This window comes from Barbatula barbatula, assembly GCF_947034865.1.
Source record: "Barbatula barbatula genome assembly, chromosome: 16".
In the NCBI taxonomy this organism is placed as follows: Eukaryota; Metazoa; Chordata; class Actinopteri; order Cypriniformes; family Nemacheilidae; genus Barbatula; species Barbatula barbatula.
In genome coordinates this window covers 17,904,027-17,923,507 of record NC_136779.1, presented here as the reverse complement: position 1 = coordinate 17,923,507, position 19,481 = coordinate 17,904,027, and the positions used below count along the sequence as shown (strand labels likewise).

Below are 19,481 nucleotides of genomic sequence, written 5' to 3'. Positions count from 1 at the left end.
AAACACCTCATACACACAAACACCGTTTCTTCTTCATTGACTGCCTCCAAAACTCCACAGCTGCACAGTTTACTGGAAAACATGCTTTGGTTAAGGGGTAACATTCTGTCACCCTAAGCCTTTTAGACTCTTGCTTTGTGCCTGTTGAGTGAACAACGCTGGAGAGGACTCCAGAGACAAGCAAATAATGATCGAGAAGACGCAGAAACCTCCACAGCAAAAGGGGTCTGGGAGGCGGATCGTCTTGCGCATCTGGTTTTAATCAGGAACTGGTCTAGATCCAACAGAGCGCTCTTAGGCACTCTCCTGGTATTATGCAACTCCTAGGGTTCCAAGTATAATTGTGCGGGTGTGTGCGCCTCCATTATGCTGTTACAGATCTGAGACAATCAGATAAAACAGTCCATTGTTTTGCTTCTCTATACTAATTAAGAGATATCTCAAGATCAGCGGACTGGCAAGCTAGAGTAAATTGAGACTGGAAACTGCAGAATTAGTGAGACATTTGTTGAACGAACAGCTGAAAGTACCACGAAAGGTTATGTTACACATGCCTACCTCATATAAGTCCAGTATACTAAAATGGGACAATTCAATTCCAAATCCAAACATTGAAGGCAACTTTACATTGACTGTGGTAATATAGTGTAACTGTGTACGTTGTCCATCCCAAATGACATACTGTGCAGTATGCACTCAACCATGTAGTGTATGAATTTTAGAAGTCCAAAATCGAATACTAAACGGTTTCATACTAACCAGAAGTATATCGGTTTACTTGCGCAAATGACGTCAATTTCACGGCACAGTGCGTACATTTAATGTAGTTAACTATAGCCATCATCAGATTGAAGCGTTATCACTCTGCAGGAGAGTTTTGCGCAAGCAGCATTTGATAGCTCCGCCTCCCTTCCGCTACGTAAGCGAAAGTGTCTACACTTCACATTTTCAGTTGAAAAAGGGCAAAATCCGGGAACTTAAAGTGCACATTTTTTTGAGAATTTTAATGTGAACGCACTACTCACACTATGTATACTACAAAATGGTATAGAATAGTGCATAAAGTGCGCGATTTGGGACGCAATTCCCCACAGTTGAGTTTTTTTTCAATTATACTGTGAATGGCGGGGAATCAGAATCAGAATCAGAAGGAGCTTTATTACCCAGTAGGTTTGCACACAAAAGCATTATGTAATAACCCCCCTTGTACAAACAAGTACACATGAATAGAACACGCACCCTCACCTCCAGCAAAAGGCCGGTGCTAAAAAAAAAAAGTACTTCTCGTTTCAGCAGATGCCAAAAGTATATAAAGGTATGTGTTTGTTGGGGGTGTAAAGACACAGAATAATTTGATTTAAAGGTCACATTTTCGGAGGATCTTTGCAATATAATATACATTACTAAGTCTTCAGAGGTGTATAAAGACCTTTTTTGAAGAGTTCTGTTTTAATGACCTGGAAAGAGCTATTTCGATCTATACACACCACAGGTCCCCTTGCGTGGAATTCGCTATGTTGTTTCTACAGTAGACCTAAACACACAAACTTCTCCACAGAGCCCGTTTCGTAAATACATAATCTCCTTCGCCAAAGATGCGGAAACGTGACAACATATTAGTCCTGCGTCAGCCACCGTATTGATTCGAAAGGTAGAGGTGAAGTGAGCCATTGGTTGCATGGCTAGATGCCGCTTAATGTTATACACTGGATCTTTAAGTTAAGTAGAGAAGAGTGGCTGTGACAATTTAGTAAAAACTACTTCAAAGGCCTAGTCCTGGCTTAATCTGTGCCCTGTCCAGGAAACTGCCCCTAGTGTATATATCTGCATATGCTGTGGTACATGATGGCGTACCTGGGAATTAGAAAGAGAGTTGATGGTATTAAGATGAGATGGACGGGTGACTCCAAAGCTCTCATGCTGGCCTGAGGAATCTTCCATCATCAGAGACTCTGCCCTTTTAATGATGTCACGGATGCGGTGAATGAAGCCCTCCTTCTCTGAGGGCAAGATGAACTCATTATGCACCTTGGGACGAAAAAAAGGTAATTGTGAAAAACACAAAAAAGAAAATAGCATATAAAAGGTAAGTGCAACTTGTCAAGTGAAAGGGGTGAAGGGGACATTTCTACCACAAAGAGCACGTCGTACATGCAGCAGTCAAGGGATCTCTCTGTGTTGGATGAGGAAACCTGTGGTTGTGCAATACTTCTCAAACTGGATATTCCTTGACTGTATCAAATGAATGACTGCTTAAATTTAACATGTGCGCACTTGTGTACACTCTTTTCAGGCAGGTTTAATTAAGTTCGTCCACAAGCTGAGCTTTTACACACCACTAATAGCAGTGGGTGTTTACGCTTCGACCAATAACACACGAGAAGCGACTCCACGCTGCCAGGACTCCGAGACTAAACAAAGAGCCTCTGTATCTGAAAAAAGGAGCCACCACAGAAATATACACGTAGACGCCCATACAGACAATGGGCATCGATCTACTCCTCCAAAATTACTATTACAACCAAACACGCACTATCATTGAAAATGCCAGCTATAATTTCTTGTTTCATTTATAGAAAGGGGTCATTTTATTGTTGTTCCTAGATTGTATTTTGTCTTTTGAAATGCATTCATGCATTATGCATTATTCTGAGGTTAAACAGGAACACTTTAAAAGATGTTGTGGAACGCATCAGTTCGGTCATTCAAGATAAAGAGTGCTCTACTGCACCCCTGTGTTTTACAATGAAGGACAGAACCGGATGGCTGAAACAGTGGGTGACTTGAATCATGTGCAATCGATTTAGGATCAATGTGTCACTGCAAAACTAATGTTAGTATGTGAGACCCACTAAGTTTGAAGCTACTCCAACATCTTTGTACCAGGGCTATTTAAAAAATCTCTACTGCTAGTACATAAAATATTTTGCTTCAAACAAAGTAGAACATAAAAGCTGGTACGTACTGTATGGAAAAACTGAGCTAAACTCATCTTTGGGTTTGTTGAATTCTAAAGTTGTTTAATTATTTGAATTAATGCATCTTTCTTGACTGCTTGCTTTGGACTTTTATGTTTAACGCAAAATGTGAAAAACGTAAATACCATTATGCATACTATAAATAAACTCAGTTACATACTGAAATTCACTTTAATGTTGACCAATGCCAGAGCTTTACTATAGGACGTAACTGTCAATTTAAAATGGGGCAAAAAAATGATTAAAAAACACCCTTTGTTTTCAAGATTTCAAGTAGTCAAATTATTCCCAAAATATAAAAAGGGAGAAAAAAGTCACATTTAAATCTTCCACAGCATGTTCTGACAAATGAGTGTGATATCTGAATACGTGCCTAACTGAAGGTTTTTCTCACAAGAACTTTTCCTAAGGCACATATTACTCCGTGATAGAGAGGAAGTAGAACATTTGCTACTTGGATTTTCCTGATAAGGGCTGTAGTGGGACATTTATGTAACTCCGCTACAGCTGATAATTTGTGCTTCAATGTCACATGTGTGTCCCTTGACTTCTGACATGCTTAACAAAACACTGAACTTCAAGACACGCTATTTGACACAATTTAACTATGTTGAGCGTTTAATGTATTTTGTGTGTGTGGTAGCGTGTATTGCACTCACAGGGAGTGCTCTTCAGTGTTGTGAGAAGGCACAGGCAAATTTACATTTACAAAATGATGTTGTTTTGCCATAAATTGGGATTTTCACAAAAATGACTATGGAACGCACTATGGAAATGTGTGTGTGTGTTTTGGATTTAAGGCACTTACCATAACTGCAGCAATGTCTTCAGGGTTGTCACCATCAAGGTCAAATTTGAAGGTGACCATCTTGTCATTATGGGTCTGTAGCTGACACTCAACCACTCGGTCGACTTTATCAGAAAGCTGTGGGGCGAAACGTGTATATGCTTAAAGTGGTGAACTAGGAATGATCTGCTCATGTTCTAAGATGATTTGGCATAGCTATTTGTGTTTATCATTTACTGGTATGTACACTTTGAAAAGTTACTGGCCAAAGGGTTGCACATGAAACAAATAACTGAAAACACATTGCACCCGCCCAAACCAAGGATTACAAAGAGACAAGTTCAAGACATCTTGAATCTGCTTCCAGCTATTGCTATTGGCACTGCTAACAGTGTTTACTGATCTCTGTCTTTATCCAATGGCTTTAAAGAAATAAAAGAAGAAAGAAAGAAAGAAAATGAGGGGTAGATGGGATATTGGGACTGGTTTCTCCTCACCCCTGTAATGCGTAGGCGGGACCGGCTCCTCCTCCTAAACAGTTTCCCTGCTGTCCGTCTGGCTGCTATCTTATTCCCCCTCTCTGATTGGCCCTCGTAACCATCACTCAAGCCTGAGGTCACGTCGGAAGCATAACTGTGAAGATCACAATCCACATAAATGTGTGACAGATTACAAGACATATATTTTACATTCTCTGTCATGCCAAAAATGCGATAATATCTGCGTGCACATGAATGAGATGCCTAGGCAACCGTAGCTATATATACAGGATCTACCACAATCCCTTGCAGTCGCATGAAACCACCACAATAATACTCAAAGCTCCTAGCAAGGCACTAACAACCATCTAAAAACCCTAACAAGAAGCAACTGCACATCAATGCACTAAAACACCTAAAATGCCTTCAAGCATTTGTATATTAATGCCCTGGCAAAGACTCATAACAAACCTACAAACTCACTTTTTCTTCAGAAAATACATCTAGTACACATCATCTTAATACTCGTATTTGTTTAATAATCAATGTTTTAGGGAACAAGGTGTATAAAATGAGTGTTATGTTCCCCATGAATAGGTTTTACTAGTTTAAGGTAAACAAACATTTTGTGTGTGTACTGTGTACAGTACTTTTTTCATTTGTTGACCTTTGACATTGTAACTTGTCATTTTTCTTTCAGAGCTGACACAAGGACCACTCTCATTGCCAAGAAATATGTTTCTGGAAGGCCAACCATAATGCCTAAGAAAAAAGCAGACAAGCGTAGTATTTAAATTGGTGAAATTCTAAAACTCTATTTGTAGCCGTGTTTGACTTTGGAGCTCTGTGGGGACACTGAGTCCATTCCGAGCTTGTCCCTGTGAGCTAATTGTGTCTCACAGCTCCTATGCCATACTACACTCTGTTTTATCCAAACACTGGGCTTCCTATGAGGACCATTAACTTTTATAGCTTGGCAGGATCGGATTTTTTGAAAGATATCTGCCTGCTGACTTGTTCTTATGAGGGGAAAAACTAGTGTAATGGTAGGCATTTGCTAGGGACGCAGTCCAAAACTATACACGTGTGTGTTTATACTGTATTCTATAGGACGTAGAGCACGTGCTCTGTTACGAAAGATGAGAGAAGATGGACTACAGATGACAACATAACCCCCCTAGGCTCATTGATACACACATACATGCACACACTCATGCTGAGAGTAAACCCATTCTTTTTATATAACCCTTGTGGGGGAAGAAAACTCAACAGTACATCTGTTTCTAAAGCTAAACACCCACCCCAAAGTTCTCTGTTTGTGGATAAACAGTCTCTTAGATCTTAGCAATTTCTGGCATGAATATGAAGACTAAAGAAGCCAAACGTCCCATAATACCTCATATTAGCTTTACTAGTTTGCTGTACTATGTAACTGTACAAATCTAACACAGATCAGGTTTGCTGTGGTGTGATTTATCTGACAAATTATAAAATCTCTATGGAACCAAATTAAATTTGTTTGCACACGGACCAAAAATGATCACGACTGCAGGTCTTTACCTGTCCACAGGTGAGGAGAAAGGGCTTAGCGGTCCACTCTCAGTTTTGGTAGACACTGCAATACTCTGAGAGAAAAAAAAAGGATATGGGTTGATCCACAGCTACTTGAAAAACTAACATTAAAGGAGGCATCAAAACAGTTCATTACAACTTCGGGCTAACACATCTAGCAAAAGAACATTATGTAAAGTGGGTTTTAATGGGTTTCCGACAATTAAGTGAGTCATTCAATCGTAATGAAAAACTCACTGAGGGGAAGCGAAGAGCTGGGATTGGTGGGGCGTTGATGGACCTGACGTCTGGGGGTGTGGCCTGTGGTGTGGAGGGGATTGAAGAGTTTACGATGGTGCCATCTTGTAAACCCGACGGGCTGAGATATCCATCAGTCTCACAATCAGCTGGTGAACACAGAGAGACACAAATAGAGAGAGAGATAAGTTAAAGGGGAAGTGTGTAATTTCTGCAGTCATAATGAGCGCTGCTTGTACATCAAGATTTGCACAACAATTTGTCAAAACAATTTTTGTGCTCCACAAAAAAGGCTTTTTAAATAATAATAATCACAATAACATCATGAACTATTCAGTTAAAAAGGAACACTTGATGACTAGATGTAACATTTCAGTTAATTTCCAAAATGTTTACATAGAAAAAGAGGTCGATGTTTTAAAACCTAGTAAATGTCATGATCCTGCCTCTCCTTGTCTTGGTTTTCGAGTCTTGTGGCAGGATCATGTCAGTCCCATGTGTTTTGTGTGGAGAAAGAGCATTGTTTTGGTTTGAGAAGCCATGCTCTCTCTCCGGTGTCACGTCCTTTAGTCCCGCCCCCTTGTTTCCCCGGTTAGCGGTCCATTAGTGTTAGTCTTGTCTCCAGCCCTGGTCCATCTTTCCCTTAGTGTTTCAGTCCCCTCACCAGCCTCGTGCAATCCTCCTGTTAGCTTTCCTTTAGTGTTTCATCCATGTCACCTGCGGCCACTCTCCCTGTGTCATCAGTCCTTGTTAGTGTTTCCCTTTATCAAGCCCCAGTTTCCCTCTGTCTCTTGTCGGTTCATTTTGCACATTTACCCTTCCTAGTCTGTCTGGATTACCTGTGTTCCTGTTCCCTGACTCAAGTTTGTGGACTTAGTTTGTTTTTCTTAAGACCTTGTTTGTTTTGTTCCCCTTGTGGGAAGTTATAGTTTTCAGTCATGTTTGTGTTCATGTTTTCCCCATCGAGGGTCTTTGTTTTGGATTTAAGTCTTGTTGTTCGACACATGTCTGCCTGCGCTTGGGTTCTGTCCACATCCATAACAGTAACTCAAAATCAACTATACCAATCTTTTGCTCTCCTTAAGCCTAAAAAAACTATTAAAACCCTTTGATTTTTTTGTCCAAGTAGTTTTAACTGCTCTTAGTGCTCCATGATAATCTTACTGAATTTGTGTTGTGGAGTGAAAAGCCTTTGACATCCTGACTGCTCTGTTTACAGACAGAGATTTAGATTAATCTGAAGACTAATCAACTCGATCTCGCAGGAATTCGTGACTACTTTTCGAATTACTTTGTTGAGAATCGTACAAAAACGTATGATTACTAGAAAAAAAGCAATAGTGAAGCCCCACCCCTAACCCCACCCCAATCCTAACGTCACTGGCGTGGAAGAAAATTATACAAAAATGTACAAATGTGCCAAAATTAGCCACATCGTAAAATAGTTAAGTTTTTGCTATGAGACTGTGTTGGACAAATACATTTACTACAGGGGATATTCCCTGTCAACCGAACCAGAGGTCACTGGCTCAAATTTGAGATTTTTGTTATATTTTTAAAGAAGCAAGACAAACCTCTGAAGTGATGAAAGCCAAAATATTAACGCTTATTAATTAATATTTACAAAGTAATCCACAAATTTCTAGAGGAGGTAAAAAATACAATTGTTATGCCAATGGTGACAGTTCAACAATGAGGAAAAGGGAAAATTTGCATGCCTTAATGTCCTTTTACTCTTGTGCGTTACCTACTTTTCTTTTGGGAACTACATTTAGAAGGCCCTATTTGGTCCCGTCCTAGAGAAATGAGGATCTAAATATGGCTTCACGAGTAAACTGTAAAAATGTACACATATACAGACATTGAAAACCAGATGTGGGTCAATGTGGTACTGTAGGCTCATTTAACATTCCATCAGCTTCAAAAAGTGTCTTACAGCAATATCCTTAACCCAAGAAGAAGTCTACAACTTAAAATGTCCTCCTTTTTGCCATATCCAGGCATTGTACAACTCCCAGAGATTTCATTATATGAACTTGATAGAATTATAGCTAGCACGTGCAAAATAACATCCATGCAAGAAATGTCCTGATGACCGTCTCCCCTCTAAAAAACACGAATGCTCTCTCTCGCTTGTCTATGGTCTGATGTGTGCAAATTAAACTTATAACGGAGTAAGAACTTGTCCGCACGAGCAGCACTTGCATAACACAGTCCTCAGATCAGGCTCTAGATGTGGTCCGTTAGAAGGATGTTGGTAGTGGGCACCCAATCAAAGACCCACTCCTGTGCATTGTACCGCTACCATCTTTTGTCCAAAAACATTTAATCCCATGCAGCAAGAATGCGGGAATGCAGACCTCTAGTTCCAGCTTTGAATTGCGTTTTGAGCAACAATAAGTCTAAACATGCAGTATCATAGCTAAATTCCATTAATTTTCGGGCAGTGTGGTAGGACTCTGTTGTGTGTCACGGTAGGTGTAGGTAAAACCCAAGTGCAGGCAGCGTTGAAGGGCTTAACAAGGCTTTATTTATCAAAACACAACAAACACCCATGATGGGGGAATACACTGATCAAACTATAATACCAAAGTGAAAACAAAGACTTCCCATGAGGTGCATAAAACAAGACTAAACTACTTAAAGCTAAAAGACTAGGACAAGACTTACTACAAAAACATATTGATAGGATAACATCTTGCAGTTGTTGGAGATTTGTGGGATGTACATCCAGGGCATGAAGCTCCCGTTCCACCACATCCCAAAGATGCTCTATTGAGCTGAGATCTGGTGTCTGTGGGGGCCAATTTAGAACAGTGAACTCATTGTCATGTTCAAGAAACCAATTTGAAATTATTCGAGCTTTGTGACATGGTGCATTATCCTGCTGGAAGTAGCCATCAGACGATGGGTACATGGTGGTCATAAAGAGATGGACATGGTCAGAAACAATGCTCAGGTAGGCCGTGGCATTTAAACGATTCCCAATTGCCACTAAGCGGCCTAAAGTGTGCCAAGAAAACATCCCCCACACCGTTACAGCACCACCAGCAACCTGCACAGTGGTAACAAGGCATGATGGATCCATGTTCTTATTCTGTTTACGCCAAATTCTGACTCTACCATCTGAATGTCTCAACAGAATTCGAGACTCATCAGACCAGGCAACATTTTTCCAGTCTTCAACTGTCCAATTTTGGTGAGCTTGTGCAAATTGCAGCCTTTTTTTCAATTTGTAGTGGAGATGGGTGGTACCCAGTGGGGTCTTCTGCTGTTGTAGCCCATCCCCATCAAGGTTGTGCATGTTGTTGCTTCACAAATGCTTTGCTGCATACCTCGGTTGTAACGAGTGGATATTTCCGTCAAAGTTGCTCTTCTATCAGCTTGAATCAGTCGGCCCATTCTCCTCTGACCTCTAGCATCAAAAAGGCATTTTCGCCCACAGGACTGCCGCATACTGGATTTTCCTTTCTCACACCATTCTTTGTAAACCCTAGAAATGGTTCTGCATGAAAATCCCAGTAACTGAGCAGATTGTGAAATACTCAGACCGGCCCGTCTGGCACCAACAACCATGCCACGCTCAAAATTGCTTAAATCAACTTTCATTCCCATTCTGACATTCAGTTTGGAGTTCAGGAGATTGTCTTGACCAGGACCACATCCACAAAAGCATTGAAGCATGTGATTGGTTGATTAGATAACTGCATTAATGAGAAATTGAACAGGTGTTCCTAATAATCCTTTAGGTGAGTGTTTATATATATATATATATATATATATATATATATATATATACACTCACCTAAAGGAATATTATATATATATATATATGATCGGAAGACAGGATTCTGACTTCTTAAAGCTGTTGCAAATTGTTGTCTTAAAATTCTAAACATAGGAAACAAAAAATCTAAATATTCGGTGCCTACAGGTTGCTGAAGAGCAGCTTGCATGCCGCATGTTGAAGTGCTGGTCGGCCTCTGTTTCCTCTGGCTCTGGTGGGAACGTTCCATTTAGCCCAAAATCAGATGAGCCACTAACAGGAGAGCACATGGAGTTAGGGATTAGAGGAGTGGGCAGAATTTGCACAGGAGGTGGGGTCAGGGTTACAGGCGTTTGACCAATGGGTTTGGGCGATCGTGGCTCAGATTCCTCCTCAATGATTTCTTTCTTTTTCCTCTGCTGCTTCTCCTCTGCCAATCTTCGATGTTTCTCACGCTGGCGCTTGATGGCCGTTACGCGTTCTCGCATCGCCTTAGCCACCAGTTTGTAGTCCACCTCACATACAAATCCCAGAACCACCTGGAAAACACAACGGTTTAATAAACTTGGTGTACTATAAACACAGTTGGGCATCTAGGATAACAAAATAATAGGCTTATCAATTTGTTGGACAAAAATGGGAGGGTAAAAACATTTTCCATTTCTTCTGTTTTTGTTGACTTCCCAGACATTCCGTCATATAAAACATTGACTAATATATGATCAAAACTATATACTGTAGCCTTATAAAGACTAATATTGACACAGATATTAGTTCATCGTGTCTACAAATGGAAGTGCAATTGCTTCGATTGTACTCCTAATTGAATGCAAATGAATTCTGACAATCTTTGGTGGTACAAAGATACAAATTTTTAATGGCCCCCAATATCCTTGTACCCAGTTCTGGAACTGTGTTCTACTGAAAGAATGTGAGCTAATGTTGCCTTGTCTTATGATCAAGTCTCTATCAACACATCAGTCAGATTATGTGATAAACTGCAATCAATGTGATTTGATAAATTTGTTCTTGATGAAAGCAGATGTAGTGAGTGATAAAAGAGGTATTGTGAAGATCTAAACCTAATAAGGTCGACTTCAGACTGGTCTGTGAAGGACAGGAGAAAGTCTCCGGTTTGACAACACTATTCAAACATGGTCATGTGACCTCCTGTTCCTCTTCTGACCCCCCCCCCCCCCCGTGCTCACATTTCCACCCTGATGATTAAAAGGTTATGTCCTTGAAACTGTTATGCAACTCTTCTGCTTTTATCACAGCAGGCTTTATATTTAAGTGAAGGGCAATGGGCAAGTCTACAACATAAAGAAAAATGCTATTGAGAGTGCAGATAAATACGCAAGAGTGTTTCGAATTTTCCACTCTGGGCAGGTCAACAGTTCAAAAGTGTCCATACATTATTGACACAGGAGAAGTGCAAAATATTCAAATAGTGAGGACAGATTGCTGGAAATGACCAACATTGTGAAGGTCGAAAGGGAACACTTTGAATGTTATAAAAGTAACAAGGTAAGGATTACACATTTTGGGGAGAGAACCTGTCAAGAATATGCCAGGGTCATATTCACAACATGAACAATATCACTGCTGTCCTTCTGAAACCTGGTATCTATATATTTCGTGATTTTTTTTTACACAATTTATGAATCACCCTTTATGTTAATCTATGGGTTTCGCAAATATTTGACTAATAAGTATTCAAAAGAGCTTGTCAACTTTGTACTGTTTAAATGATTTCATACTGTGTTGTCAGTGTTTTTCTTTCATTAGCTGAAAAACAGCAAATTTGGACAGAAGGACAGCACATCAATATAAATGGAAAAATCTTGGCAATTTTGGCATATGACTAACAATAAGGAAATTGGACTGTTTAAGGACTTCAAGATTTGTTGCATTATACGATTTTCAATAATCACCCTCAGGGCATACAAGATGTAGGTAAAAAAATATAAAATAGAATAAAAAAGTAGATTTTTGGTAAATCCCTCCGTGCATCATAAAATGGATGTAAATGTGTCCATGGGGTTAAGAATTCTAAAAGCACATATATCCAACACAAGCGTTATTCCGCGGCTCCTCATGACATATTGACGTCTTGTGAAGTGGATCGATCTTAATGTGCAATAAACTGAACTTCATTTATATAAATACGAACGGTATTCTACAGCTTCTGCCAAACGTCCTGATCGCACTTCCTATGTCGCAAAAGGACGTCACCAACATCTACATACAAAATGTCATTTACATCTCGGATGGCCTGAGGGTGAGTAAATAAACAACAAATTTGGATTCTAGGGTGAACTGTCGCTTCAACATTATGTTAAGAAAACTGGGTTGATTTTCCTCAATTACTTGCACATTATGGAGTTTTTCGTACCTTGTCAAAGTCACCTTTACATGTATCACTAGGCATTTTAATTGAATTTGAAGCAAAAATTGTTTGTCACAGCAGGGAAATAATATCAGAAAGCATTTAATTTTAATGCTCCTTAACACATCATGGTCCTTATAAATATAATTTCTCTTTTTTATTCTCAGTGAATTGTAAACTCGAGATCATGCAGCTGAACTGTTGATGTAAATCTAAAGTAAATAACTATTAAAAAAAGAAATTGTTAAATATCTTATTATTACATTTAAGATCAATCACATCTATACGCCCTATCTCTCAGGGTGGATAGATGTACTTTGTCCCTTTGAACACTAAGCACAGATATTCCCCTCAGGGATCAACAATTAACAAGTTGAGAAATATACAGTAACCACATCCATTCTCGACAAGAAAAACAAACTAAAAGTTCACGGTAAATTGCATAGAGGGTGTGACACCATTCTAACTGGATTCTGTGAGAAGTGTGATCTATGATATTGTGCTAGTAACAGCCCTTGGTTGGAATTCGGCCTGGGCACAGTCTTACAATATCGGTAAGTCACACTTTGTAGGTGTGGGACCACAACTCAAACTCACCATCTCCTGTGCCACCTCCTCTGGCACGTCTTTGTAGAGCTCAAACAGAAACTCTATTGCATTGTTGTCCTTGTACTTCCCATGGAGCTTCTTGGTGTCGTCCATACGAAGCCACAGCTTGAGACTGGATTTGACCATATCATCTTCCTCAGCCAATTCAACGTGAACACCGTTGTTCTCCTTGAAGAATGTGTGCTCCAGCAAGTCTTGGATTGTATACCTAGTAAACAGTTGGATTGGTATAAAAAAATTCTAAGTGTTATATAAAAATCATTTGTTTGACATGAGCTTCATGTTGTAGAAAACTGTTGTAAAAAGTGTTAAAAAGTTACTGAAAGCAGTTTTGTTAGAAAATATATTAATGTATTGGAAAAATTTAGTTTCGTTCAAATAAAAAGGAAGCAAATGTAACAAACATGTGAGTTTGCAAAACAAAAAATGTAGTATCAAATAAGTCACTGCTGAATGTTGATGTATTCAGCTGTAATAGCAGTTACTATTAAATGTAAAATTATTGATATTGAAACCAGATAAGGATTGTAGCAGGTATGAAAAAAAGAACAAAGAGAGTGAATAGGTAATGTACCTTTCATCTTTGTTCATCCGGATACAGCCTTCAATGATTTTCTTTAACTCCGGAACTTTCACTTTGTCGAAACTGTCAGGCTTTATTCCCTAAAAAATAAATAATACAGCAAATGTCAAACCCAGACATTGATAAAATAAATATTGGGAGGCTTCTCAAATGTATTAAAACAAAGAAAATCGGTGGAAAAAATCTAACAACAATATTTTTATAATAAAATAAATATTACATTTGTATTGGATTTGAGCCGAGTACTTATTTCAGACAAAAGCTAAAGTTCAGCTAAAGCATGTTCAAGAGTTAAAAAGTGGCGACTGGCCTTTTTAACTGTATAATGGACATCTATTCATAAAACCACCAGACAAGAACACACACACACAGAGACACAGACACGTGCACACATATAAACAGGTTAGCACACCCCCACCAGCAGACAGAGAGCGCATGTTGCGTCAACCACCTGAAAGCAGATCAAACTACTTGCGCCTACCACACATTTTCTCAGTTACCGGGTCTTATATGTTCCATATATACTTTGGGTATCAGAATATAAAATAAATGGTGAGGTAAAACATAAAATACATATTCGACTGGGCTCAATTGATTAAATATTATTTATTAGAAAAGGTATTGTCTTGACCAAAAGACTGCACCCATCCAACCCCCCCCTCAAAGCTGTAAACCTAGGGGAAACACTGAACATGGTTATTGCACAGGCATTCAGTTTATATAAGGATTTCACATAATTACAGCTTGGGGAGCTAGACTTGATCATTCCCGATGACACATCCCTTGCAGTCTCACGTAATATTTGTGGAGCATAAGGTCCGGTCTGGTGAGGTGTTGGATTCTTGGATGACTGCCCATTGCGTTTACACTTTAGCTAGGTGCTTGGATTTGTCATTAACACTCAACAACTTTTTCAGTGCAGGCTTTGTTTCGTTCATTCAAGACACGTCATTTAGCAAACATATAAAGTAAAACCATTGCCGTAATCTAAATACAGTGTGTATGGGGTCTAGGAACAGGCTTATAAACATCATAATTTTGTTCCTGACCAAAACATTACACAAAATAAACCCAATTGAAAGCCTGTTGCAGTTTTTTTGAATCACTCCAATCCACTTAAAATTGTTGATTGTGTTAAGAAATTTTAATTACAAACTATTTATAAGTATTGAAACTTTAACTTCAATAAGGTAAACACTGAGTATCTACTTGACCGCAGCATTTAGACTTATTTCATTTAAAATGGTCTTTCATGTATGTAGTTGCATGAAGATCCTATTTGCAAAATTGTATCTTAAGTCAGGACAGTTTTTTTGTTGAGTGAATGCATATGTTGCAAGTTTTCCAAAATGAAATAAAGCTTAGACACACAGGGGCTATTTCTATCTCTGCCTTAAGCTCTAATTAAAAACCCAAGTCTTAAACCTTGCTCAGAGACAAGTCATGGCAATGCAAGAGGCAAATTAAATTAGTGAACAGAAAAGGATGCTTATTGCATTTTCTATGCTGGTTTAAAGGTCTAAAATCTAAGCCATCCTTGCATACGAACACAATGCAAACACACAAGACAAAACGCAAGGGTTATGCTCCATTATGTGGCCAAAAGAAATTCACTTCTCTTTAACCGCTTGTCTTTAAGTGACCTGGCTCCTTCTGCTCCCTCAAAACGCTTTGTCTACTAACAAAGTTTTGTCTACCGAGCAAGAGGCTTTTTCCAAAACAATTCTGATCTATTTTACAAAATGTTTTTATCTGATACAGACAGGTTTAAACTCACGCTGGTGACTTTGCGGTAAATTTGTGCTGCGTTTTGGCACTCCGAGTACGGATATTCCGATGTGGTCATCTCCAAGATGCACATGCCAAATGCGTAGACATCCACCGCCTCATCATACTTCTCCTCATACATTTCTGGAGCCATGAATTCTGGCGTTCCTGTGAAACACAGTTTAGACAATATTGCTCTAGTCATTACCAACAAAACCAACCATGATTATTGGGCATGGTACATGGTAATACCATGTTTTAGAAGGATCTTTGAGGTGGATAGATGGATAGAGTTTGATGGATGTGGATAGACTTTTCTGGTTATATGTACACATACAATGTAAATGGTATTTATTTCGATTTCAGTATCATGATATTTAAATGTCAATGTATAGTATCATGATTTTGCCACTGCTTTTATTTGTAAGGCTATAATGATCAAAGGTGCAAATTTCAAAGAGAATTCACTGAATCTTTAAAGGGATATTACACCCCAAAATTCTGTCATTATTTACTCAAGTTGTAAACTTTTGACTACCATTTATATTTTTCCTACTATGGTACATTTACATTGATACATTTGGCAGACGCTTTTATCCAAAGCGGCTAACATTGCATTGTCCTATACATTTGATTCTAAGTATGTGCAATCGCCTGGGTTTGAACCCACAACCTTGGCATTGCTAGTGCCATGGTCTAACCACTGAGATACAGGAAAGCAGTCTATGATTTCCCAGAAATGTCAGTTGCTAACAATTTACCAATATCATTCTCAGAACAAAGAAAGGTATACAGGTTTGGACCAATGTCGGGAGGGGGGATAAAATGTATAATACAACTATGACAATTCAGTGTCTTGCAATCAAATACCTATCACACTCTTTGCAAAACTTGCACTTTTGAGTGTGGCCAGTCCAAGGTCGCCAATCTTCACACTTCCTGTGGGTCCTGTGATGAAAATATTGTCACACTTCAGGTCCCTGTGGATGATGGGAGGGGTTCGTGTATGCAGGAAATGGAGTCCTTTAAGGATCTGACGACTCCACCTCTGCAGAAGCTTTGGTTTCATTTCCTTAAAGCGCTTCAGATACCTAAGAAGCGGGCAGATACATCAACATATCCTTAGCATATTAAGAAGACATTAATACGATAAAAGAGATTCTTAAATTAAGAACAAACTCACGTTTTTAGAGTGCCAGATGTCATGAGCTCAGTGACCAGCAGGATACATTTGTGACCTTTCACAGTGGACTTCCAGGAGTCATAAAAGCGCACAATGTTTGGGTGCTGAAGACCCTTTAGCATTTCTACCTCTTCGCTGAAGCGCTGTCTCTCCGCTTTCGTCAGTTTTAGAGTCTGATAAGAGAAATTTATTTTAAAGAATATTCACAACATTTTAGTCATACCCTTGTTCTTTTATGTCCCAATGATCGAGTATAAATCTTACAAGACATTCTAAAAAAACCTGGATGAATGAGATCTTTCATACCCTATTGAACCCTGAACTCTCTGTAAGTCGCTTTGGTTAAAAGCGTCTGCTAAATGACTTAATGTAAATGTGAAATGAGCAAAAGCTCTGGCAAAAAAGAACTTAAGTTTATTTGAATTTGTATGACGTACATCCTCCTTCATTAAACATGTTTCACTGGTTACTCTGGCAGATATTCAAATGCCACTAAAGCAGATAAGAATCTGTAACTCAAACTATAAATGATATACCGTTACATATTATTCACATAATAACAACCTATTCGAAACATAGGCGTTTGAAAACCTTTAGTGAATTGTAACTGGACCAAAGACAAGAAAATCATTGGCAACATGAGCGTTTCTGTCCTCCTGTGGGTATGAAAGGCCTGATTTAGCTGGCCAGGGCCTTTTAGCTGTGTGAGGTGGGTGGAAACTCCTCAGAGACACCAGCCCAAGCACCATGAATCCAACATTGAATGAGTTCTAGGAAAAGCAGTGTGTATTTATGACCACGCTGTAATCCTGAATACATATAGGATAGGGACAGAGAGTCTGAAAGAATAGGGTCTACATTTAACTTAAGGCAAATACATTTCCAGCCAAAACAGCCTACTCCAAAACTAAGATGTCTGCATATTTTTAACCTTGTGCAGTGTCTGTATTGATTTATCTGTATTGATTAAATGTCTGTAATTCACAAAACATTATATGTACAAATTAAGTATCCAAATATCCCACCTCTCCCGGCCTCTTCTTGAATTTACACTGCAACCCAAGTTGAAAACAAACACACCAATACCTGAACTCTCTGAATTGGCCTTTCACAGATAAACCAAAGGTTTTAAATAACTCAGAAACAATCTTACATGCTTGGGAAAATACATTTAAGAATTCCTGTTCAAACATGTTTCTTCACAAGCCAACTGCTCTTTCCCTAGGGCCCAAGGCTTTTTGACACTTAATGACTGACAGGCATTATTCCCTTTTACGCACACATGTTAGCCCTCGGTGTTGCCACTCACGCTATATCTCGGTTTACTATGGTACTTTCCCTCTGTACCTGTACACCTTATAACAGCTAAAAGGCAGCCAGACATGAATACACACTATATCTATATGATAGACATTAAGACTGCTAATCTTATTAGTGACTCAAAACATCGGTTTTGCATTTCCAGTCAACGTGAGACTCCTTTTTCCATCCATGTTGTGTACAATAATAATTGAGTGATTTCTCCATATCCAGCCTCATATTAGTCATGCGATCAAGACCCACTTATATACAAAGACCTGTTTCAACCCCATGCAACACCCCAAATACATGCTCTATCTTTCTAGGACGAGAATATCTGTCGAGTAAAAACAAACTGGAAGTGGGGGAGGATGGTGGGATGGTGGTGTGGTGGCTGCCAGGGGGTTGGGAGGTGTGGAGTGGATCTGTCAATCACCAGCCTAACAATATACAGTGCATTTGGTAAGCTGGGCTTTTTTTACGCTGTATATACTGTAAACATAAATTTGACTCAAATGCCTTCTAAAAGCAGAAATGTTTGTCTGTATGTAAAGTTGTCTCTCCCCAAAGTAAGCAACCCTAAAACAACAATTTTCCATAAAAATATTGCTTCTGACAAGCCGTAAGTAGAGTCCAACCACTGCTGTACACTACACAGTGACTCTACTGTAACTCTATAAGTACTAAAAAACAATCCTGACATTTATATTAAGAAATTAAGCTGTAAAACATAAAATAGTTTGCTAACTCGAAATTCTAAATTGAGGCTCACTTGTAATCACATATTCTATATTAAGTTGTTACATTGGTTGACCAACAGCAGTGGTTCTCAAACATTTTTTGTCACACCACTCTTTAAACACTAAAAAAAACTAACCAACCCTCCACAAAAATATGATACACTACCGGTCAAAAGTTTTTGGACACTTGAATGAACTGGGTCTTACAAAGCTTAAATGTCTGAAATTTATTTCATAGGAAAAATAAATTATTGGATTTTTCATTATAAACTAATACAATTTTATCTAATAAATGACCTTGAGATGGATCACTTTAACTAAATAATGAAAAAAGAGCAGTCATGCAAAATAATAATTGGTGAAACCCCAAGAAGCTGCTTGAGAAAATGGCAAAAGAACATTTCTTCAAATTTAGGCGTAATGTGCCTATATTTAAGATGATAAATATGCATTTTATTTAGCGAGTAAGTGTGCAAAAACTTTTGACCGGTAGTGTATATCACCAGTTATCTTATAAATTATTATATACAGTATAATGAGTATTATTACACTAAATGTGTCTAAAGTGTGCTCTGTTCAGAATCGGATACATGAGAGCTGACCTACACCCATTACTGCATCGCTTTGCACTTCTCATCCAGTTTGTGACCCCTTCAGACATTGAAGTAGTCTTTAGTTTTGTGACACAGAACAGTTGAACATTCTATTGGATTTGCACTGTTAAAACATGTTAAAGCTGCATGTTTGTAACATGATGGTCTTAAACGTGAGTAATATGCATCCTGGAATAAGACTTTAAGTGACTATGCCACCCTAAAGAAATGGTAGCACCTTGGGTTCAGGATAGCCGACGGCACAGTGAGACTGTAATTTCAAAATGACACATAACAACCTTCACAGGCTTCACAGGATTGAAAGAACCTAAGGGTTTGTAAATGAATGAGCCATATGTAGTGCTATGTGTTTGACAAAAAGGAAATGTACGAATGTTAGACATGTCCTTTCCTAAGCAAAGCAAAAAACACTAATATAATAAAGTGTTTGCATATCTTTTTTGTTATGGGTTATAGGTTTTTTAACATCTAGCAAGAA

At 38.7% G+C, this 19,481-nt stretch overlaps 1 protein-coding gene across 1 annotated transcript in view; it reads right to left on the bottom strand.

Annotated features, from left to right (window-relative positions):
• wnk4a (WNK lysine deficient protein kinase 4a) overlaps positions 1 to 19,481 on the bottom strand; it is a 44,458-nt gene that overhangs the window by 11,191 nt on the left and 13,786 nt on the right. Inside the window, exons 3-13 of the mRNA XM_079476411.1 lie at positions 16,351 to 16,523; positions 16,038 to 16,258; positions 15,178 to 15,335; positions 13,392 to 13,480; positions 12,806 to 13,025; positions 9,986 to 10,358; positions 6,054 to 6,202; positions 5,805 to 5,869; positions 4,263 to 4,398; positions 3,787 to 3,903; positions 1,855 to 2,028 (exon numbers count right to left, since the gene is read on the bottom strand). Of these exons, the coding sequence (XP_079332537.1) occupies positions 1,855 to 2,028; positions 3,787 to 3,903; positions 4,263 to 4,398; positions 5,805 to 5,869; positions 6,054 to 6,202; positions 9,986 to 10,358; positions 12,806 to 13,025; positions 13,392 to 13,480; positions 15,178 to 15,335; positions 16,038 to 16,258; positions 16,351 to 16,523 (1,875 nt within the window). The remainder of the gene's footprint in view (positions 1 to 1,854; positions 2,029 to 3,786; positions 3,904 to 4,262; positions 4,399 to 5,804; positions 5,870 to 6,053; positions 6,203 to 9,985; positions 10,359 to 12,805; positions 13,026 to 13,391; positions 13,481 to 15,177; positions 15,336 to 16,037; positions 16,259 to 16,350; positions 16,524 to 19,481) is intronic.